The sequence below is a fragment of the Lepisma saccharinum genome, chromosome 9 (assembly GCF_977018435.1).
Source record: "Lepisma saccharinum chromosome 9, izLepSacc3.1, whole genome shotgun sequence".
NCBI lineage: Eukaryota > Metazoa > Arthropoda > Insecta > Zygentoma > Lepismatidae > Lepisma > Lepisma saccharinum.
Genome location: NC_139237.1, coordinates 33334208 through 33359380, shown reverse-complemented (window position 1 = coordinate 33359380; position 25173 = coordinate 33334208). Strand labels below are relative to the sequence as shown.

Below are 25173 nucleotides of genomic sequence, written 5' to 3'. Positions count from 1 at the left end.
TATATGTATATTTTTAAAGAAAAAATACACATGTAGATACTGATTTGAGTTATTAGCAGTGCAGTATATATAAATATTTCCCAAATATATATTCTGATTAATTTACGTCTGAAATGTATATAATATTTTTAGAAGAAAAGCTATATGGAAATATATATGTACGCACCTTGGTGTGTAGAATACTAATAACATATAAATTTATAATTAATTTTTATTAAGTATGAATTGTTCTAACATTTTTTGAAAGAAAAAAATTAAATATATAAAACCTAACATTTCAAATATATATATATAATTATATATACATACTGTAAGCCCATAGTGTAATATTGCTCATGAATGACGGATGGAGACTCAACAGACAGGTGACTCTGGAAGGTTCTGCCATTGGCTGGGCTTCTGCGCTGGTCGAGCAAGATGTTTAGCGTGGCAGATCCTTGCCGACAACGAGAGACTTCTGACGTACTGGACACTGGCTGGACAGGCTGAGTATATTGCATTACAGTCTATCGCCCTTTATAGGCCCTCATGGCCGGGTGTAATTTACCTAAAGTCCATTGATTTATTTTGAGTTCTTAAAAGTGCAAGAAAAGGAAATTGTTTTAGTTTAGATTTTTTAGATGGATTGCTCCGGGTCGTGTTGACTGTGTGGGGTTTTGGGCTGGGTTGCGATTTGCTCTGACTCGTGTAGCCTTTACTTACTGACTGCTGACTATCAAATGGGACAAATTAAACTAGGTTAACTGGGAGATAATCCATAGACATTTCTGTTGAATTAATTGTATTTGGAAAGTATAAGTACTAATATGTTTTGTAATAAATATTGGGTTAACGAATATTAAGTTCCAATTGTATACTTTAAGTACCTAATATATGATCATCCACTGCGCCGATAAGACAGAAACAAGAGACGTAGAGGATTATAAGAGCAGAGCATGGTTCCATGTTGGTTCTGTCTCTGGTACTTATGTACAATTGGCTATCAATATATCAATATTTCTAGTTTGGTTAGACTGTAAATGGTGCGGTACTATGGCTACCTCCCGGAATTATTATAGTGTAGATATTACGGGAACAGTGGATGGGAGGAATTTTGGTCCGCCTTTTCCCCCACTTTCTTCAACTCGTAGAGAACATTCTGCTTCGCAGTTGTTAAATGAATTTGTTGGACCCTTTCAACACACTCCTGAAAATGCCCAAGGACGACAAAGGGAGGGGGAAGATGTAGAAACGTACGTAAAGGTACCTTGTAAACCCCGGTGGGTGAATAAACGCCGAAGTAAGCCTTTGGAAAGTTCGTCGTCGTCTGATGAAGACGAACGAGTATTATATAATAGGTCCGATTTGAGAAAGTTAAATATGGAAATGGGCAAAGAAAATTTGACTTAATTAATAGCTACTGTACCTATAGTTAAGGAAATTAATGCTGAAAGCCTGTATAGATTTCTGTATGTATTGCAGGGTATTAAAGACAGAAAAATGTTTCCTTCTCACGAGATTATGCTCGCAGTTTTACCAAAATTAAATACTGAAATGGGTAAATTATGGATGAAATGTATAATTGAAAATATCCCTTGCAATGATGTAGTTCAAATGATCTTAAATAAGTATGCAACTTCTATTGGGAGGCAGTATTTATGTAATAAGCATGTAATGGGTATTCAAAGAGACAATGAAACTCCATTAGAGTATTTAGAAAGTAGAATTCGAGCTGCTAAGATTTTGCAGTATGATATTGATGAAAGTACATTTGTAAGTTATCTTGTGGATAGACTTAAACCTCAGTATTCCCAAAAATTGTATCTAAAGGGGATACCTAATACTTTAAATGAATTGCAGAAAGAGTTGAAAGTTTTAGAAAAACTTTCTTATTTGTCCAAGGATTTTTGGGGTTGCATAAAATTGAGCGACAATTCAAGGCTAAAGGTCATGCATTCAAAGACTATACGCCCAAATATTGTCGTAAATGTTCAGCAAGTGATCATTTTGAGCAATGGTGTCCGATGCAGGTGAGAGGTGCTCAACTTGCTTTGCAAGGATCACGTAGTGACATAGGACCCAGACAAGGTGGTGAAACTAAAGTGACTGCTGTGTTTGTTGACTGTAAAATCAATAATCTGAATTTTTTGGCCTGTTTAGATTCTGCGTCAACATATAGTTTAGTTAGTGAAAGTCTCTTAGATCGAATAAAGACTAGGGGAACTGTTCGAGAATGGGATCTTGATATGCAAGTGATAGTTGGTAACAACAACCTTATGAATATTAATAAAGGAGTTATGTTAAATGTTGGTCTTGGAAATTTATCGTGGACCACAACTTTTCATGTTTGCAAAAACATGCCTCTAGACTTAGTGCTTGGTGTGAGATTTCAGAAACAGTGCCACATGGTGATTAACTATTTAGAACAAATTGTTGGTTTTTTCGGAAGTGATGAGAAAATCCCTATTAAATGGACATCTGAAAGCTTATGCAAAAATTTTCGTGTTTTACAGAATATAGGTCAAAGACAGACAAGATCGTCCTTCATTTCCTGTACGTTCTCCTGCCCAGGGTTCAGCCAGCACAGGCCGAGGTGTCGGAGCTCGGTCTTATCAGCGCACGAGAACTGACCAAGGTCAACATGTAGCTTTCCAGCAGGCAGCAGGTGCGAACCAGGAAAACTTCGTCAGAAATGTAAACATTGGTGAGAACTCCTTTCGGAGCCAGTCCAGGACTTCGTGGAGGCCACAAGAGAGAAGGCGTGGACTCGAATCCAGATCTTCTGATGTTTTTGGCGCATCTTTTGGACAGTTTGCATTAGAGGATACTGAACAACAGTTATGTAAGTTGAAAAGTGAATTTTCTGATGTTATTACTTCTAAGCTAGGACGTTTAAAGAACTTTTCGTATAAAATTGAATTATATGATAATGTTCCTGTACATCGGAGTCCATATTTTGTTCCACCATCTAAACAACAGGAACTAGATGGAGTGATTACTGAATTATTAGAACAAAACATTATTGAAGCATCTTCGTCACCGTACGCAGCACCTTGCTTTGTAATTCCTTCTTCAGGGGGGACTAAAAGACTTATTTGTGATTATTCTGCAGTGAATAAGAAAATAATCTATGATGCGCACCCAGTGGCTAATATGGAAGAAACTATGGCTCAATTGAGTCAGGGGAGAGTATTTTCTGTTATTGATTTGAAAAGAGCGTTCAACCAAGTAAATCTAGTAGAGATGTAACAGCCTTTGTAACTCCTAATAATCAGTATAGATATAAGGTCATTCCATTTTGGCATTAGTATTGGGTCAAGTTGCATGTCACGAGTTATGAACCAAGTTTTTCATGATTATAAGGGAAGGTTTTTACATTTATTTTGTGATGACATAATTGTTCATAGTGCTAATGAGAAAGAACATCTGGAACATTTACGTTTAGTATTGCAGAGATTACGAGAATATGGGTTAACAATTTCCCCCAATAAAAGTTGTTTTTTTGAAAAGGAGAATAAAATTCTTGGGACTTATTGTGGGGCAAGGAAATTGTGAAATGGATCCAGACAGAATTGAAGCTATTCAAAATCTCCCTTCTCCGAAAAATTTAAAAGGATTATTAAGATTATTGGGTACCTTAAATTTTTATTCTAAATTTATTCCAGAATATTCTACTGTAGTAGCTCCCTTAAATGAAATCCGAACACCCAAAATAAAATTTTATTGGGGTTCTAGGCAACAAGAGGCACTAGAAAAAATTAAAACTCTATTTAGAGAACATGTAATTTTGAAATTGCCTGACTTAAATAAACAGTTTGTTATTCAATGTGATGGGTCCTTGAGAGGATTCGGCTCTTGTCTTTTGCAAGCTGATGAAAATAATAATCTGAGACCAGTGGCGTTCTTTTCTAAAAGATTAAAGGAAGTTGATAGAAAACGAACAATTTATGAGATTGAACTTATAAGTTTAATGCAAGCCATATCACGTTTTGAATACTGTTTGAAAATTCAGCCTTTTATTATTCAATTAGATAATATGAGCCTTAGTTATATGGTTAAACAATCTCGGAAATATTCCAAATATGCGAGATGGATGGAGAAACTCTCTTGATAGAAGTTTGAAGTGGTGCACATACCCTCTAAGCAAAATGTGAGTTCTGATTTATTATCTCGTATGTATGATTGGAGAGATTATCAAACGGAAGAATTAGATTCTGATTATGTTAGTAATGTTAATTTGGCCATGTTGGTAAACCCATTTCATGCCGATACCTTGAAGAAAGAAATGTTGAACGATCAGGAATTGGCCAATATTATGAGACAAATGGAGCAAGGTATAAATTTCCCAAATTATAGATTGCATCGAGGTTTCTTATACAAAAGAACTAAAGCCACGAATTTTCCATATAGGATATGTGTACCAGATAATTTGAAACATCCTTTAATATTATATTATCACACTAATATGCGAACAGGATCTCATGGTAATTGGTTGAAAACACTTAAGCGTCTGCAGAGACACGTTACTTGGGAACATATGTCTCAGGATGTTAAGGATTTAGTTCAATCTTGTGATGTATGTCAACGAGCTAAGTGTAAAAACACAACCCCTGAAAATATATTAACGTCTGAAATTGTAACAATTCCTATGAAAAGGTTGTACATAGATATTTGTGGACCATTACCTGTATCTAATGGTTATAAATATATTTTTGTTTTGGTAGATGGAGCATCAAAATTTTGTATATTTGAGCCTATTAGGAAATTGAGTTCAAAGGTATTGATTGATAAATTAGATCATATTTTTATGACTTATGGCTATTGTTATGAGATTGTATCAGACAATGAGTCATATTTTGTATCAGATGCATTTACCAGTTATTTATTTAACCATGGAATTCAGCATATTAGATTATCTGTTGGCAATCCTCAGGCCAATTTAAGTGCAAGATACATACGTACCTTGAAAACTGCATTGAGATGTTATTATTCAGCAGATCAAACTAAATGGCATGAAGGTTTGAAAAAGATACAGTATAGTTTAAATTATTCATACCATCATACATTGAAGTATACTCCATCGGAATTGTTTTTGGGACGACAATTGTGGGATCCATTGGAAGTCCAATGGCAAATTTTCTGATATGGATTTTAATGTAGCACATGGTAATTTGCAAGATAAATGGAAAAACGCTATCAGAAATATGCAAAGGGAATGGGAAAAGAGAAAACAATTGTATAAGAAGCGATATGCACCCATAACGTTTCAAGTCAATGACAAAGTATTGGTTAGGACTAAGATTAAATCTTCCTTAGAGGATGTGACGTTTTTTTTCTACGCATTGTATTTTCGTGTGAAAAAACGTCACAATTTCTCATTTTATTCGTACGCCTTGCGTCTTGTTTGTTTTCCTTGGTTTATAATTTATCACGCTAGAGGTCTCCACCGACCCCTCGCTCCGTGCTCACTTCCCGAGCAAAAAAGCAACAGCAGTTCCGATCCTGTAACCTTCGCGATAAGAACGACGTGACTTTGCGTCACGAGTGTGAGAGAGAATTTTCCGTGCGCCGCATGGTTAAGTGTGCAAGTTGCCTCGCTGGCGAGACTTAACCTCCTTTTGATTTCTTGCTTTTTGCGCGCACCATAAATTGGTTTTCTCTCTCTACGAATATTGGACATTATATCGCGAAGCAGTATTCATTCCTATCTCTGATTAGTTTTATACGCTATATGGAAGGCTGCGTTTGACGAATGTACGAAGCTGATCGCTGCCCAGTTTGATTTGGGTGTTTTTGCCCATAACACGAATCGGTATCCACGTTGCTGACTGGATACGAATTCAGAGAGGTTACTATGAGCGACGCCAATATCCTGAAGACGAGACGTGAAGGAAGCCACGATTTCTAGTGACTTACCGTCCCTGGTAGTGAGGGATTGCCGTCTGGTACCCTATGTGAAATCTAATGGAGGTATGTACAGTGTTGTTTTCTTCCTCCTTGGTGATTGCAAAAATGCAAGTTCGTGGACAGTGATAGATTGGAATATGTTTAATTTAACCGAATCGAAAATCTAAAGGAAGAGTGTAATTGGATTAAACGACGAATCGACGAAAACACTAGTTGTTTCCAAAATCGTTATTACAGTACTTTATCTCACCCATAGCGTCAAACTACCTTTTTTGATTGCCTGTTAATAATAACGCGAATGAACTCGGGGCATTTTTGCCTGAATTGTTAGCGTAAACCAAGGCGTACGCGGGCTACTTGCTATTTATAATTGCGATTTCCTAAAAAACGTAAAAATAAGATTCATGTCGGGATTGGCACTAATAAACAAGTAAATATTGGGAGCATCAAATAGTTATAGGAATTATTAGATTGCTTATTGTCAAAAGCAAATGGAAATGATATGTGGTAAAAGTGGTTAATATATCGATAAATTGTAATGTTTGAATTTCTTGATATGCTCAGTCTTTTTAGAAGCATCAATTAAAGGAGTCCAATTGGAACTCGTGCATGTACTAGCATTCGTTAGAAGTTTTTGTAATTTGCGTAAAATGCATGTATATATTACTGCCATGACTAGTGACAAAAGAAAGAACCACAGTAAGAATTGTTAATGTTGTAGTTTGAGGGAAGTTCTAAAAGGATACGTAAAATTAGAATTGTACGTCATAAAACTATCCTTTTTATATTGTTGTTATTGGAGAAATTTACTGTTTCTTGTTCATGATTGGATATAAATAAATTTGTTACTCAAAAGTATTCTTCGAAACTTTCATACAATTCTGTGCCTCTCCTTTTGTTTATAAACTTTGCGTAAAGTAAAACATTGAAATGACGAATCTATTATTGGTAACAAAAAGAACTAGTGTCGAAGCATATAGTAAAGGATGTAGTTTGTTACATGTAGTTATTTTGTGTTAGTGTGATAATTTTTCTGAATTTCAGCAGTGTAATTTTCCACGATATTTTGTGATCATTTATGTTTGCCTACAATTCGTCTCTTGATTGGTGAATAATTAACCCTCGCGTTATATTTGAGTTCGCACGATAATAGGCATTGGTTCTCTTTTGAGACTGAGAGGGGGTAGCCCAAAAGGCTGGCCGTAACCTTCAACAATTCGAATTTGTAACTGTTGGTTGTAGCTTTACTTTAAGCGCGTGCATTGAATAGATCCCGGACCTTTTTACGCTTCCCACGAGGTTAATTTGTTCTTTTTCTTCACGCACGCAACCAGCAGGTTACAAATTTCCTGGTAGCCGAGCAGGTTATATTAATTTATACACCCCCTAATATCACAAAATTTTTTTCCTTTACTGTCATTCATATTTTTTTTTTTGGTGATATTGAAGTTACGATCATTTCGCTTCATAATTTTTCTTGTTTAATAACTTTCCCCTTTGTTCTCCTCTCTCCTTTTTTTGTGTGTTCAATAAATTTTTTTGATAATAGTTACCCCCCCTTTTTTAGAATTCTTTGTACCCACCCCTTTTTTTGATAATTGGCTTTTTTATCTTACGGTATATTTTGATGTTGCATTCTTGCAATTATTCCGTACCTTGGTTATTATTCACCTTTCTTTTGTTTTGGCTATTACCTATTGAACATTCTAGACATCTTTGTCGACGGATAAATATCATGTCCTCTCCCTTTCAAGGCCATTCGCATGGCGTTGGGTCAGCTTCTTTTCCCTTCCCGCCTGTAAATATACAACCGTCACCATTTTTACAAACCCCCAACTTACATACACCCAGAGAACTTTTGTTGCCTCCTGATTATTCATATATTACAAATTATATTAGATACACAACCGTTGTTGATCTTTTACGGGTATTACAACCGACGGACGGTTCAGATCCTGACAAGTTGTTTTATTTTTTGTTGAACCTCCATAAAATTTTCAAATTAAACCTCATAGATTTAGAATCTTTACTGCTGATGGCATTTACATCCACGCAAGGACTCCTTCGGGACACTTGGTATGATTCTCTTTACGAGAAATTCCCCTGGCCTATGTTTATACGTGTCATATGGTATCGCTTCGTCCCTTATTCCACGATGCAAGGGTTGTTAGATAAACATTTTCTTCGTCCTCAGCGAAGTGGTGAATTCCTCTCCACTTATTTGAATGACATCTATGAGGCTTATCATTTGTTACCCACCAACTGGTCTGAATCTGGTCTATTGGAATTTATGTTACTGAGTTTACAAGAGAGCACACGTTTGCATTTAATGGGCTTTGATCGACCGACTTCTATCGCTAATTTTATTTGTTTATCTAGGGAGATATGGCCCTTAGAGTTACGTCGCTATGAACAACAACAGGAAAAATGTACGTTACATTCTATTGATTCTTGTCTTCCACAATCATTACCAATCTTACCTGTCCTTTCTTCCTCTTCCTCTTCTTTGACTAATGTAAAGATCTCTGAAGATTTACCTTTTAAGGTCGTCCCACAGCAAAATTCTAACTTATCGCACATTGAATCTCCTCCTGTTGACAGAGAAAGACATTTGCCATCAGAGGTTACAACTATACCTGATATAGAACACCCTTTGACAATTATTGACAAGGTTATGCCTATCATACATGCCACCTTAAATTCTACACCGAGTCGTCTTTTGGTCGACTCTGGCAGCTCTGTCATTAATTGCGAGGGGATTTTTAGATACCTTACGTCCCATACCATCTACTCTTCAAGATACTGTACGTACGTTGCAAACTGTTAATAATCAGTCTATCCACCTTAATTCACGTGTGATTTTGACGTTGAAATTACAGGGCTTGTCCTGGAAATGGACTTTTTGGATTTCCGAAACTTTACCGTTTCCCGTCATTCTTGGCTCTGATTTCTTTTCCCATTCAAAGGGTAATATTTCCTTTGATCATTTAGTGGTTTCATTTCCTTATTCTACGGACTCCATTCCGTTCGCCTCTTCTGCACCTCCGGTCGAGAAACAAGATCAGGTACGCCTAGTTGACAAAGTTGATTGCTCTCCAGCTAATAACTTGTCGACCAACATTACCAGTTTATTACGGGAATACAATGATGTTGTGACAGAACGTGTGGGTACTTGTACACTGGAACCTGTTTCAATTCCCTTAATCACTAATGTTCCTTTTCGCTCTAAACCATTTCAGTTAAACCCTACCCAAACAAACATTTTACGCCAACAAATCCAGGAGTTGTTGGACCAGGACATCATAGAGGAATGCGCCTCTCCTTACGCATCCCCATGTTTCCTCGTTGATAAGAAGGACGGCGGCCATCGCCTTGTCTCTAGTTACAAGCATCTTAATCGTCTTATTGCTTATGACAATTTCCCGCAAAGCCGTATAGATTTGATTTTCCAACACTTACAAGCTGCTAAAGTATTTTCTTGCTTAGATCTTTGCAAAAGTTTCCACCAACTAAGGCTAGATGAACCTAGCAAGGACTTAACGGCCTTTGTCACCTCATTCGGTCAATACCGGTATACCAGGGTTCCTTTTGGTATCAATCTTGGCACACAATTACTGACTCGTGCGTTGGACAAAATTTTGGGACCCTTTAAATTCAAATTCCTTGTGACATATGCTGATGATGTTTTGATCTTTAGCCCAGATGAAAAGACTCATTTGATTCATCTCAAATTGGTTTTGCAGGCCTTTCGCGAGGCTGGACTCACTGTAAACCCCGTAAAATCTAAATGGATGCAAACCGAAGTTAAATACTTAGGATATATTTTACGTGAGGGGCAACTTGTTCTAGACCCCGACCGTATTTCCGCCATTCAAGATATGTCCTCTCCTAGAAATGTCAAAGCCTTTCAACGTGTTTTGGGACTATTGGGATATTATTCGCGTTTTATTCCATCCTATTCGGACCTTACCTCCTTCCTAACTGATAAAAAGAAAAAGGGTCTCCCCTTCACGTGGTCTGACGAAGATCAACAACAATTTGATAATCTCAAAAAGGTTTTTCTCAAACATACTGTCTTAGCTTTGCCCGATTTTTCACGGGAATTTGTTCTGCAATGCGATGCTTCAGGATTGGCTCTTGGCGCTACCCTGAACCAACGTATGCCAGATGGGTCCTTACGTCCTTTTGCTTTCGCCTCTCGAAAACGGACAGACCTAGAACGTCGACAATCTATATACGAGGCTGAATGCTGTGCCATTGTTTACGGGTTCAAAAAGTTTGAAACATATTTAACCGAGAAGCATTTCACTCTTCAGACGGACAACCAAGCACTTTCATGGCTTTTACGCCACCCTGAGCAATACGGCAAGTTTGGTCGCTGGTTGCTTTACTTGTCACGCTTTTCTTACTCTGTTGAGCACATTGCTTCTCGTTTGAATCCTGTTGCGGTTGCTTATCACGAATGTATTCACCTGATGAATTCCAGGTATCTCCTCAACCCATCACTTCTCTTGCTTGTGCTGCTCCCAAATTTCAAATTATCCCTTTTAGTAATTCTGATATCCTTGACCTTCAGCATAAATACTCTACTTTACTTCCCATCATTCAGAAATTACAAACGGGTCAATCATATACACATTATGCTCTTTATAACGACTTACTTGTTTGGCAACCTCCACGTTCAAAATCTTCATTAGTAGTCGTTCCTCATACCCTACAACATCTTATTTGCCGTTACTATCATGATACCCCCGTGGGAGGTTCCCACTTGGGTGTTCAAAAAGGTACCAAGAAAATAATGAATATATTTTGGTGGCCATCATGTAAACAGGATATCAAGACATATGTTAAATCTTGTGATACGTGTCAAAAAGCCAAATTGGCTATACGTAAACCTCCTGGTTTTTTGTCATCAGAAATCATCAAGCACCCTTGGCGGCGACTGTACATTGACCTTGTTGGTCCTTTGGTACGTTCATCAAAAGGGCATACATATATATTGGTGGTTGTTGATGCATTTTCTAAGTGGGTTTCCCTTTACCCTCTTCGAGGTCCCACATCCAACCACATAGTAGAAAAACTTCGGTCTTTGTTCCTGGTGTTCGGAGCGCCGTGTGAATTGGTATCTGACAACGCATCATATTTTCGATCTCGCTATTTCAATTCCTTTTTATTTGAGTCTCGAGTCAAACACATCTATACCAGCGCCTACTATCCTAATCCTTCACTCGCAGAACGTTTTATTCGTAATCTCAAGGCCTCCCTGATTGCATATCATTCTGACGATCACACTAAATGGGATGTTCATTTGAATGCAATTTCTTTCGCATTCAATACTGCGGTACAGGATAGTATACAAACCACCCCAGCGCAGATTTTGTTTGGAAGAGACATCGATGGACCTATGAACTTCTTTTGGGAATTTAAATCCGATTGGGAATTGGCTGGTCCTCCTTCCACAGATCGTGCTAAATGTTGGGAACAAGCCTACCGACACTTGCAGAAGGCATGGGTGAAAAGACGTAATAGATATGAACCTAACAGACAACCTTCCTCATTTAAGGTGGGAGATTTAGTTCTCTACAAAACCTTTCCCCAGAGTAACGCCTTCAACAAGGTTACGGCGAAACTCCAGCACCGTTGGGCAGGTCCTGCTAAGGTTTTTAAGGTTTTGGGCCCCGTAACGGTTCTCTTGGTGGATCCGGAAACTGAAGTTTTCCTCCGGAAGGTCCACATCTCCCATATTAAACCATATTATCTCCGAGAGGAAGCTTCATCAGAAGTGGACTTATCGGACTCCCACCTGGCTTCACTTTTGTACCCTACCACCCGAGATCAGAATTCACAACATTCTTCACGTCCATTTCAGTCCTTTTATTGTAATTTTTGTCTTCGAGCTGGACATTCTGATTCACATTGTCGACGGCGCCCTCTTTCTGTCCAACATACATCTTATGAATCTGCTCGCCGCAGATAATACAGAGTATTGTGTATACTTGACACAGGATTGATTTTTTTCTCCCTTTATTGTGTATTGTACTATTGCAAATCTAGCAACAATTAAGAGTATTTATTCGCTAACATTTAATGGTGTATACACATTTTTATTCATTGATTCATGTATTGTGGGTTTAGTGTCATGTTTTGGTGTCATATATCATTTGAATTTTGCCTTTTTATTACATACAAAAGTTGATGCTTCATTTCATTCACTATCATGTGTTATAGTATATTTTTGCCTGTATTTTTGATATGTAATTTGTGATGGAAGTTACCTTTGTAATTGATGCTCCTAATTATTTATTCTATTCCCCTCCAATAGGTTTTCCTCCCCTCTTTCCTATCCTTTTTTTCTCTTCTATTTCTTCTTCTTTTCTAATTCTCTTTTTTTTCTTTATTTTGCATGTTTTATCGAGGAAACTTATGTGTCGAGTGTGCCATCCTGGAAATTCCTTTATTTGTGCATCATATATTGCTATCTCGGACTACACATGGAATAGTTGCGACGCCTTCTATATTGTTAGTCAACAAACAAAAAAAAGTTTTTCTCGCCGCACAATATTACATATGGACCTTTTTTTGTATACCATTGTTATTTATATCAGGTATTTCTATGCTTAGTGTATGGTGAAATTGTGTGCTTCAAATTCAGGTAAATGTTTCCCCTCTTTCTCCCTTTTTGGCTATAGTATTCTAACCATTATAAGAGGGTTAAATTAATTTTCGTTTCATATTGTTCATAAAATCATTTGATTGCAATCAATTCATCATTTTCATGCCTCATTTTTGTACATGATTAATGCTTGTTATATTATTATTGCATTATTTACCCTGTGTAAATTATTTATATAAGTGTATAGTCAGAGTAAAGATTCTATTCTACTCTTTAAATTATGGTTTTGTATGCCACTATATATATATATTTATTGTTACTCAGTTGTCCATTGTCATATATGATACATGTGGTAAATTCTATCTTAGTGTTTTTCTTAATTGGGTCTTTTTATAGACCATCTATTATTATTTTAGAGGTATCCTTGATGCTCTCAGAAGGTGGTATTTGCATGTGAGTGTAAGTTATGTGCCCTTCTCTAAATTTTGGATTCTTCATTGTACTATAATTGGTGCCCTTTTTCTTTTGCCACAAGGGGGAGTTTGTGACTTTTTTTCTACGCATTGTATTTTCGTGTGAAAAAACGTCACAATTTCTCATTTTATTCGTACGCCTTGCGTCTTGTTTGTTTTCCTTGGTTTATAATTTATCACGCTAGAGGTCTCCACCGACCCCTCGCTCCGTGCTCACTTCCCGAGCAAAAAAGCAACAGCAGTTCCGATCCTGTAACCTTCGCGATAAGAACGACGTGACTTTGCGTCACGAGTGTGAGAGAGAATTTTCCGTGCGCCGCATGGTTAAGTGTGCAAGTTGCCTCGCTGGCGAGACTTAACCTCCTTTTGATTTCTTGCTTTTTGCGCGCACCATAAATTGGTTTTCTCTCTCTACGAATATTGGACATTATATCGCGAAGCAGTATTCATTCCTATCTCTGATTAGTTTTATACGCTATATGGAAGGCTGCGTTTGACGAATGTACGAAGCTGATCGCTGCCCAGTTTGATTTGGGTGTTTTTGCCCATAACACGAATCGGTATCCACGTTGCTGACTGGATACGAATTCAGAGAGGTTACTATGAGCGACGCCAATATCCTGAAGACGAGACGTGAAGGAAGCCACGATTTCTAGTGACTTACCGTCCCTGGTAGTGAGGGATTGCCGTCTGGTACCCTATGTGAAATCTAATGGAGGTATGTACAGTGTTGTTTTCTTCCTCCTTGGTGATTGCAAAAATGCAAGTTCGTGGACAGTGATAGATTGGAATATGTTTAATTTAACCGAATCGAAAATCTAAAGGAAGAGTGTAATTGGATTAAACGACGAATCGACGAAAACACTAGTTGTTTCCAAAATCGTTATTACAGTACTTTATCTCACCCATAGCGTCAAACTACCTTTTTTGATTGTCTGTTAATAATAACGCGAATGAACTCGGGGCATTTTTGCCTGAATTGTTAGCGTAAACCAAGGCGTACGCGGGCTACTTGCTATTTATAATTGCGATTTCCTAAAAAACGTAAAAATAAGATTCATGTCGGGATTGGCACTAATAAACAAGTAAATATTGGGAGCATCAAATAGTTATAGGAATTATTAGATTGCTTATTGTCAAAAGCAAATGGAAATGATATGTGGTAAAAGTGGTTAATATATCGATAAATTGTAATGTTTGAATTTCTTGATATGCTCAGTCTTTTTAGAAGCATCAATTAAAGGAGTCCAATTGGAACTCGTGCATGTACTAGCATTCGTTAGAATTTTTTGTAATTTGCGTAAAATCTTGTTCATGATTGGATATAAATAAATTTGTTACTCAAAAGTATTCTTCGAAACTTTCATAAAATTCTGTGCCTCTCCTTTTGTTTATAAACTTTGCGTAAAGTAAAACATTGAAATGACGAATCTATTATTGGTAACAAAAAGAACTAGTGTCGAAGCATATAGTAAAGGATGTAGTTTGTTACATGTAGTTATTTTGTGTTAGTGTGATAATTTTTCTGAATTTCAGCAGTGTAATTTTCCACGAAAATTTGTGATCATTTATGTTTGCCTACAATTCGTCTCTTGATTGGTGAATAATTAACCCTCGCGTTATATTTGAGTTCGCACGATAATAGGCATTGGTTCTCTTTTGAGACTGAGAGGGGGTAGCCCAAAAGGCTGGCCGTAACCTTCAACAATTCGAATTTGTAACTGTTGGTTGTAGCTTTACTTTAAGCGCGTGCATTGAATAGATCCCGGACCTTTTTACGCTTCCCACGAGGTTAATTTGTTCTTTTTCTTCACGCACGCAACCAGCAGGTTACAAGGACAAGATAACTAAAAGTCTTTCTATTAAGTACGAGGGTCCATATTTCATAAGTAAATTTCTAACAGAGAATTCAGTTCTGGTTAAGAAAGTTGATGATGAAAATGTAAGTTCCAAAGTACATGTGAATAAATTGAAAAGATATTTGGAGCCCAGGAGAGGCAATAATAGGTAATTTTAATACATGGATCGGCAAGATCTCAGAAAATATGTAAGGTTAATTAAGAATTCTCCCATTATATAAAGGTAAATTATTGTAGATTTCGTGTATGTTGCCTGTATTATCGTATGAATGAATGGTTTGTTTGTAAACTTGTTCTGGTACCAGTTTGTTTTCTTTTTCTTTTTGAAAAGTTACAGGCGATGGAGTTGGAGGGATGACATGCGCAAACCCCTATAACTATTACGAAACCTCGCTCTAAAGCTTGAATCTTGGTTATGTATGAAGAGAATGTTTGAATGTTTGAAATGTGAATTCTGAAAAGATATGTGTAACTAGGAGTACACTATGTGCTAGAAAATTGTATTTTGGGGGGAGAGGTTGTTTTGTAAGCCCATAGTGTAATATTGCTCATGAATGACGGATGGAGACTCAACAGACAGGTGACTCTGGAAGGTTCTGCCATTGGCTGGGCTTCTGCGCTGGTCGAGCAAGATGTTTAGCGTGGCAGATCCTTGCCGACAACGAGAGACTTCTGACGTACTGGACACTGGCTGGACAGGCTGAGTATATTGCATTACAGTCTATCGCCCTTTATAGGCCCTCATGGCCGGGTGTAATTTACCTAAAGTCCATTGATTTATTTTGAGTTCTTAAAAGTGCAAGAAAAGTTTAGATTTTTTAGGTGGATTGCTCCGGGTCATGTTGACTGTGGGGGGTTTTGGGCTGGGTTGCGATTTGCTCTGACTCGTGTAGCCTTTACTTACTGACTGCTGACCATCAAATGGGACAAATTAAACTAGGTTAACTGGGAGATAATCCATAGACATTTCTGTTGAATTAATTGTATTTGGAAAGTATAAGTACTAATATGTTTTGTAATAAATATTGGGTTAACGAATATTAAGTTCCAATTGTATACTTTAAGTACCTAATATATGATCATCCACTGCGCCGATAAGACAATCCTCGTCTCACTTCTTTGGTATTAAAGGGGAAACAAGAGACGTAGAGGATTATAATACAAATCATAAAGAAATGAATAACAAAAAAAATTAAATTAAACAAAAACAAAAAATGTTGTATATAAGAAAATATACCACATCAGACATAAATGATGAAGCCTCAGATATTCCAAATTTTCTAGCTAAACTGAAACAAAAAATTATAGATGCAATTCAAAATAAACTTAAAATATGTTCTCTCAAAATATATTTTAATCTATTCTCAATGTATATAAATAAATTCTCATAGTAAAAACGAACAATATATTCATCGTACCCGTGTGTTAATTTTACATTTTGATCATATTCTTTGTTTGTATGATATTTATGATAAAATTTGTGAAGAACTTTGGTTAAAACAACAAGAGTTCCAAGGAAGAGGTTCGGGTTGGTCACTTTGTGATACAAACTATAAACTAGAATTAAAAAGAGCAAAATATGTCCCTCTTGGGGGTGGATCTAACTAACTAAACTAACTAACTCTCCAGCCTTCTTAAACTCGAAGGTTCATGGCTGCAGCAACACAGGCCTTCCATCTGTCCCTATCTTGAGCAAGATCTATATATACTTTTCCATCCCTACCGATTTCCTTTAGGTCCATCTCAACGTTATCCATCCATCTTCGTCTTGGCTTTCCTACAGGTCTCTTACCATCAGGTTTCCCAACAAGAATCCTGTAAACTCCTCTTTCCTCTCTATTTCGCGCCACATGGCCTGCCCACCTAAGTCTTCTTGATTTAATTATTCTAATAATATCTGGACATGAATACAAAATATGTAGTTCTAAATTATGTAGCCTTCTCCACTCACCTGTCTCCTCATCCCTTTTAGGTCCAAAGATTTTCCTAAGGATCTTATTTTCAAATACTCTCAATTTATGTTCCTCTTTCAATGTAAGGGACGAAGTTTCACACCCATATAATACTACAGGCAAAATTACTGTTTTGTATATTTTAACTTTTAGTTTCTTAGATATTAAACGAGAAGACAAAAGTTTATGAAGAGAGAAGTAACATGCACTTCCTGAATTAAGCCTACTTTTTATTTCCTCTTTTAATATTTGTATTTGTATAAGTATTTGAATTTGGAAACTGGCTCAAACGAGTTGTTATCAATAATTTGATTATTACCTACCACTTGGTTTCGGCCTGTAAGCATATATTTAGTTTTCTCTTTGTTAACTTCCAAACCTATCTCTTTAGCAGGTTTGAAAAATATTTTAGCATTATTCTTAATTGTATTTATATCATCCCCTAATAAGTCTACATCATCTGCATATGCTAACAACTGAGTCACACCATTTAATTTTAGTCCTTCGTTAGTTTCTTTTACCTTCCTAACAGCATATTCTAAGGCAAAATTAAAGAGCAATGGAGATAATGCATCTCCTTGGTTTACTTGACTTGACTTGACTTAATTCCTGTTGTTCCCTGTGGAACTAGGGCATCAACAAAGCATCTCCACCTGGTCCTACTGACGGCAATTCTCTTTACTACATTCCAGCTCTTTCCTTCCTCCAAGGCCTCAGCATGAACAGATCTTCGCCACGTCTGTCTAGGCCTCCCTCTTTTCCTTCTTCCCTGCGGGTTCTAGTCTAGTGCCTCTCTCTCGACAGCCTCATTTTCCTTCCTCAACGTATGCCCTATCCAATTCCATTTTCGCCGCTTTATTTGTATGGACACCTCGGTTTCTCCAGATTTTCTCCAAAGTTCTTGGTTTTGAATCACTTCTGGCCAAAAGATATTCAAAATTTTTCTCAGGCAGCGATTGATGAAGGTCTGTAATTTAGAGGTAATCGTTTTTGTTACTTTCCATGTCTCAGATCCATACAACAGTACAGGCTTAACATTACTTCGAAAAATACGAACTTTGGTCTTCATAGATATCTTCTTGTTTTTCCATACTGGATAGAGCCTCACAAAGGTACCATGTGCTTTTTGGATTCGTTGAGACCTGTGCAGCCCCTCCGTCTTTTGCCACCTCACTACCCAGGTAAGTAAAGCTATCCACATTTTCAATAATCTCTTCACCAATATTAAACGGGTCTGTTTTTGTGGAGTTAATCCTCAGTGCCTTTGTCTTCTTGGAGTTAATCTCAAGTCCTGCTTTTTTTGCACTTTCTATCAGATCTGCTAGTTTTGTTTGCATATCACCATGTGCTTCAGATAAAAAGCACAAATCGTCTGAAAAATCAAGGTCTTCTAGTCTGTTAGTCAATCCCCATTGGATACCACGTCTTTTCCCTCCTATTACATTCCGCATCACTGCGTCGATCACGATCACGAACATTGTAGGTGATAATATACAACCTTGCCTCACTCCAGACTGCACATCTATTGGTTCAGATACACGGCCTTCATGTATAACTTCTATACATTGCTCCAAAATTATCCGCAAGGTGTTAATTTGATCAATACAGGAGCGATTTGGTCGAAACCCTGCCTGTTCTCTTCTGAGTCTCAAGTTAACATGCTCCTTAATTCTGTTTAGGATAACTCTAGTGAAGATCTTACTCGGAATGGAGAGAAGTGCTATACCTCTCCAGTTGTCACACTTTGATGTATCCCCTTTTTTCGGTAGCTTCACCAACAGGCCACTCCTCCAGTCCTTAGGCATCACTCCCTCTATCCATATCTTCTCAAATAAGGGCTGCAACATATTTGCTGTGGTGTTTATATCACTTTTCATCACTTCCGGTGGTATGTTGTCGACACCAGCTGCTTTACAATTACGTACCTCTCTCAGAGCCTGTTTAATCTCTCCTACTGTTGGAACATCCGTCCTAATTCTTACACTGGGGCCAACATCACCATCATTATCATCTTCCTCTTCCCCATGGTCTATCTGAGCATCCACAGGGCGATTAAGGGTTGCACTTCTCACTGGTCGATTTCTCTGCATCTGTTTCCTTGACAGAACTTTTGTGATGTTGTATAGTTCCTTAAGATTATTAATCTTTTATGCTGCTTCCTCCGCCTGCTGAGACAGATTGTCTACCCAATTTCCTTGATCCCTACGAACACTACTCTTTACTTCTCGGTCCTTCTCTGTATACTTTGTTTGCAATTCTGCCTTCCTTGCCCTTGTCCTGCTTGAGTTCATTGCCTCCTTAATTACTTTTCGCTCATTAATCCTTTCCCAGGTCTGCAGAGACATCCAATCTTTTTTCCTCCTATCCTTAAAGCCCAGAACCTTTTCACTTACTTCTGCGAAGGCAGATCGAATTTTTGTCCATTCTCTTTCAATTGTTTCATTCTGCTCACTTTCATCGGTCAATACTTGGAACCGATTTCTCAGTTCAATCCTGAAGGTTTCCTGGAGATTCTTATCCTTCAATTTACTAACATCATAACGCTTCCTTGTCTGTTCCATTCTCTTCTTCCGAGCTTGAATTTTCATTTTAAAGTTAGCCACTACCAAATGATGATCACTCCCAATGTTCGCACCTCTCTTTTTTCTTACATCCTGTAGCGAACGTCGCCACCTCCGTCCAATTGCCACGTGGTCTATCTGGTTTTCTGTTCTATGGTCTGGTGATACCCACGTTACCTTATGGCATTTCTTGTGAGGAAATATAGTATCACCAATAACTAGTTCATGGATAGCACAAAAGTCCACAAAAAGTTGTCCATTCTCATTTCGCTCTCCTAAACCATGCTTACCCATGACATGCTCAAGGCCTTCGTTGTCCTGCCCAAGCTTTGCGTTTAAATCTACTCCAATTATTATGATATCCTTCCTTTTTTGCTTCTTTATTGTTTCATTGAGCTGCCTATAAAACTCTTGTTTATCTTCAGGCTCTGCTACTTCTGTGGGTGCATAACACTGTATCATAACGATGTTTCTGATATTGGTTTTGAAATGTGCCACAATTATCCTCGCAGACACTGGATACCATTGAATAAGGCTCCTTTTTGCTTCCTTGTCCATCAATATACCCACACCATCACGGCTCACACCTTCACCCTCAGGTCTTCCGGAATATATGAATGTAACTCCTTCATGGGTATTTATCTCTCCAAACTCTGACCATCTGACTTCACTTATACCTAGGATGCTCAGACAATAGCTCTTCATGCAGGCCACTGCCTGCCGTAGTTTTCCACTCTCCCGCAGGGTTCTTACATTCCATATTCCGATTCTCGTTGTCCTTTTCAGGCCAAATGTCGTCTTAGAATCAGTTCGGCTTCCTCTTGTTGATGTTTCTTTAATAGTGTGATTTAAAGTGTGCGGGTTATTGGCCCACAGCACCCGATCTTGGTGATGGGGCTGCCACCTGAGCCTCCAAGCAGGCTAATTTTCTGTCGGGGTATTTTCCCCTAGTCTTTTAGGATCCCTCCTCCACAAGACAGTGGTTTTTTCTCATATTTATACTCAATGAGAATGAGTGCCTCTTCCGCCAGCTATGCCGTTCCAAAGGTCTCCTTCTCCGCCATAGTTGCCGTTGAGGTCTTCAATGTAACCCTGGCAAGGGGCCCTTACAAGGTACTACCAGCCGGTGCCAGCTGGCCCAAGGATTTTTTTAAAAAGAGGTGTTACTCCTCCTGATTCCTAGTTCTTCCGCCTCCTTCGCCGTTGAGATGGCCATCCATCTTCTTCCGCCATTGGAGGCGTTGACCAGTAGGTTGCTTCTTAGTCTGACTCTTAACCACTAGCCTGCCCAGCATGGGAGGCCCTACCAGTAGCTATGCTACCGCTGGTATAGCCTAGTGGATCATCAGAGTACGCAAGCCCCACCACCAACTACAAGCTCATGCAACCACTAGCATATTCTAAGGCAAAATTAAAGAGCAATGGAGATAATGCATCTCCTTGTTTTAACCCATCATGAATTGTAAATTTGTCAGACACATTAGTACCCACACGAATTTTACTTTCTGTTTCACTGGTGCATACTTTTATCATAGTAACAAGCTTCTTAGGTATTCCAAACTCTACTAATATATTATATAATTTATATCTTTTGACCGAATCATATGCTTTTTTGAAATCAATGAATAGCTGATGGACATTTTGATTATATTCCCACTTTTTCTCAAGTGTCTGTCTGATGTGAAAAATTTGATCTGTAGTTGATCTGTTATGTTTAAATCCACATTGATAATCACCTATAATTTCATTAGGATATGGGGTTAGTCTTGTTAAAATAATGTTAGATAATATTTTATATGTTGTTGAGAGTAGAGAAATTCCACGGTAATTATTGCAGTTCATTTTATCACCTTTTTAAAACACAGGAACAATTATGGATTCTTTCCACTGTTGAGGGTTTCTTCTTTATTCCATATTAAACAAATTAATTTATGAATTTGACATATTAACGAATTTCCACCATATTTAATTAACTCAGCTGGTATTAAATCAATGCCAGGTGCTTTAACTTCAGTCAAGTTAGGTTCTGGAACTAAAGGTTCTTCTGTGTGCACTTCAGTTACTTCTGATTTATCTCCTACATGAACATTTAAAAGGTCATTAAAGTAGTTCTTCCATCTATTTAGAATATCGCGTGGGTCAGTTAGAATATCACCGTCTTTATCTTTTATGAAGTTTACTTTAGGATGCCACCCCTTTCTAAATTCATTTACACCTTTATATAAATCTCTGATATTTTTGATTTTGCTGTTGGTTTCAATTTCGTTAATTTTGCTTTTCAAGTAATCTCTTTTTTTTACTTCTAAACGTTAACTTCTCGCTTTATTCTATTATAATTGCTTAGATTTGTATCATCAGAGTTATTTAACCACCTAAGTCTAGCCTGATTTCTTATTTCTATTAGATTATGACATTCATTATCAAACCACGGCTTACTTTTTCTTGGTTTATGGTATCCTATACTTTCTTTAGCTGCTGATTCTATTGCATTACGTATGTACTCCCAATTCTTATTTACGTCTGTTTCATTTATATTTTCATCATCATTTAAATCCTGCAAAACATCAAATCTATTTGATAGTTTAATTTGGTAATCTTTCTTAATTCTTTCATCAGTAAACTTTCCTGTATCAAATTTTAGAACTTTTAGATTTTGTTGCTTATGATTTATCACTGAGGGTCTTTCTCTTAATTTAGCAATTACTAAATAATAGTCACTGGCACAGTCAGCACCTCTATGTGTACGAACGTCAATTATACTAGTATGCCTTCTCTTATCAATGAGAATATGATCTATCTGATTATGAGTTTTACCATCTAGAGAAGACCAGGTATATTTACTATATATTTATGTTTAAAAGTGGTACTTTTCACAATTAAATTCTTTGAGGTTGCAAAAGTAATCAATCTTATACCATTATCATTACTTAATTCATGAAGACTTTCTTTACCAATCGTGGGTTTAAATGTCTCTTCTTTGCCAATCTGTGCATTACAGTCACCTAACAGAATTTTCATATCATACTGAGAAAATTTATCAAAGACCTGTTCTAACTCTGCATAAAAATCATCTTTAGTATTATCATCTTTATCTTTCGTTGGTGCATGTATGTTTATTAAAATAATTTTACACCACCTACCCTGTAAAACTGCATATGATATCCTATCATTAATAAATTCTACTGTTTTAAGAGCCGATATAATTCTATTATTTATGAAAAAGCCTGTTCCAAATTATGATTTTCAGTACCACCATAGAAAAAAGTATAATTTTTAGTTTTAAAATTCCCTTCTCCTGGCCACCTAACTTCCTGGACAGCTTCTACATCTAATTTATACTTAACTATCTCATTAACTGTACACTGAAATGCCCCAGGCCGGTAAAGGCTCAGAATATTCAAGGTGCCTAATTTAATATCCTTATACCTAATGTAGATCTTATCCTTAGTCCAGGGACCTCCCAAAGTAGTCCCCACCCGGAGATCCGAACGGGGGACTATTTTACCTCCGGAATATTTTACCTTGGGAACATCCATGGCCTCATATTTTTGTTTCTTGACATGTCTTTTTACAGTGCAGAGTTGTCAGCTCTACGCCTAACCCCCAATATGAATGGAGGACACCTGTCGTTGGTCAGCGGATCCCTCGGATCTAGCTGGGAGGATCGATCACATTGTAGTCCACCAACCATACCCCACTTCTGCCGATTGTGGGACGCTCTTGGGGGTGGATCTAGTTATATTGAATTACCCAACCAGATGGAAAACAAGAATGCTGTAATAAATATTCAAAGTAATGAAAATAAATGTTTTTTAAGGTGTCTCATAGCCTATTTTCATCCAGTATCTAACAATAAACATCGTGTCTCTCATTACAATTATTCTGAATAAATAGCAAAGTTTTAAAAAAAACTATGTCAACCATAAACTTTCCAGTAGATATCTCAGCTATCAATCAATTTGAAAGACAATATGAACAATACTACAATCGACCAATAGCTGTGCATGTTTATGGTGTTAATAAAAAAGATGAGATTTGTGTACTCAGACACCATCTACCAGCAGATGGTGCACACATTATTAGATTATTATATGTTACAAAAGGAAACAAGAAACACTATTGTCTCATACAGGATCTACCACGATTGGTGAGAAAACAAAGAACATTACACAATATGTGATCGATGCCTGTCAATATTTTATGGAAGGGGTAACAAATTATGCGAACAGCAATTAGAAGAACATATTAAAAATTGTTCTCTCTACCCTCCTGGGACTTATAATTTTTCATCCAAAAGTATAAAATTTAGTAATTATAAGTCATTGGTACAACCTCAATTTGTAATTGATGCAGATTTCAAAACAATACAAGAACCAATACCAACATGTATCCCAGATTCGAATGTATCAAGTACAACACATACAGCTAAGCATGAAGCTTGTAGCTTTGACTAAAATTAGTAAATACTAATGGAAAAAATAATCCACCTCTATAAATTTATCGAGGCAAAGATGTAGCCCAAAAATTTATTCAAACACTTCGAGAATGGGTTGAAATTCTTGCTACAATTTTACATAATACAGAACCAATAAACGACCTTACACCACAACAACAATGGGAACATGATAATAGCTTAAGTTGTAAATACTGTAATATATATTTTATTTCTGATACTGAAAAAAATAAACACGACAACCATTTTAATGGAGAATATATTCATACAATTTGTAATTCATGTAACTTGAAAATACAGAAACCAAATTATATTCCAGTATTTATTCACAATTTGCAAAATTTTGATGCACATTTATTTATCAAAGAATTGGGATATGCTGCAGAGAATATTAATATTATACCACGCAGTAAAGATAAATATATTTCCATAGAGAAAACTATCAAATTAGAAAATGGAAAAAAGTTGTTCTTAGATTCCTGGATTTATATCAGTTTCTTTCCAGCAGTTTAGCTACTCTTTTGTTTCATTTGATTTTAAAATTTTGGGTGCGTCAGCACTAAGGCTATTTTGCACCCGTCACACTATACGGGGTCCAGCCCCTTATCTTTACACATAACAACTCTAGCGTTGCTTAATTAAAATCATAAAATATTAAAATGTTCTGACTTTCGTTAAAAGCTGAGTCTGCAAAGAACACTCAGCACGCATAAGGACAAAAGAACAGGACAACATAAACAAAATTATACTGGCCATAGGGCCAGTCGCCAGAGCCTCGTTAGTCTTCAGTCCAGGGTGTACTAACGTGGAAGTGAGGTTGACATTTGGGTGTACTACGTGGAAGATTACCCCTTACACCCCGTTTAGCTACTCTGGTAAGTCAATTAGCCGATTATGAATTTGTTCATACAACAGAATATTTTGGTAGTGATAACATAAAATTGCTAAGGAGAAAAGGAGTCTACCCCTATCAATACATGGATAGTTTTAATAAATTTAATGAGACACAGTTACCATCGAGAGATAAATTTTATAACTATCTTCAGGATGAAGAATGTAGCGAGTTAGATTATCAGTGTGCACAGAGAATCTGGAAAACACTAAATTGCAAAACAATGGGAGATTATCATGACAAGTACTTGATTCTAGATGTTCTCTTGTTGGCTGATGTGTTCGAGATTTTTCGAGATCGTTGTTTTAAGAAATATAATTTGGGTCCTGTTTTTATGTATACAACACCAGGTTCATCCTGGCAGGCTATGCTTTTAAATACAAAAGTTGAAATTGGTCTTATTGATGATATCGACCAGTTCATGTTTGTTGAATCTGCTAAACGTGGTAGTACAGTCTAGTGACCTTTAAGATATGCAAAAGCC

At 37.0% G+C, this 25173-nt stretch overlaps 1 protein-coding gene across 1 annotated transcript; it reads right to left on the bottom strand.

The window, feature by feature from the left end:
• Positions 1–18930: 18930 nt before the first annotated feature.
• Positions 18931–20049, bottom strand: LOC145992361 (protein CFDP2-like). The gene has a single exon (XM_083128743.1). The coding sequence runs from the start codon at positions 20047–20049 to the stop codon at positions 18931–18933; it is 1119 nt and encodes a 372-aa protein (XP_082984869.1).
• Between the last annotated feature and the right edge of the window lie 5124 nt (positions 20050–25173).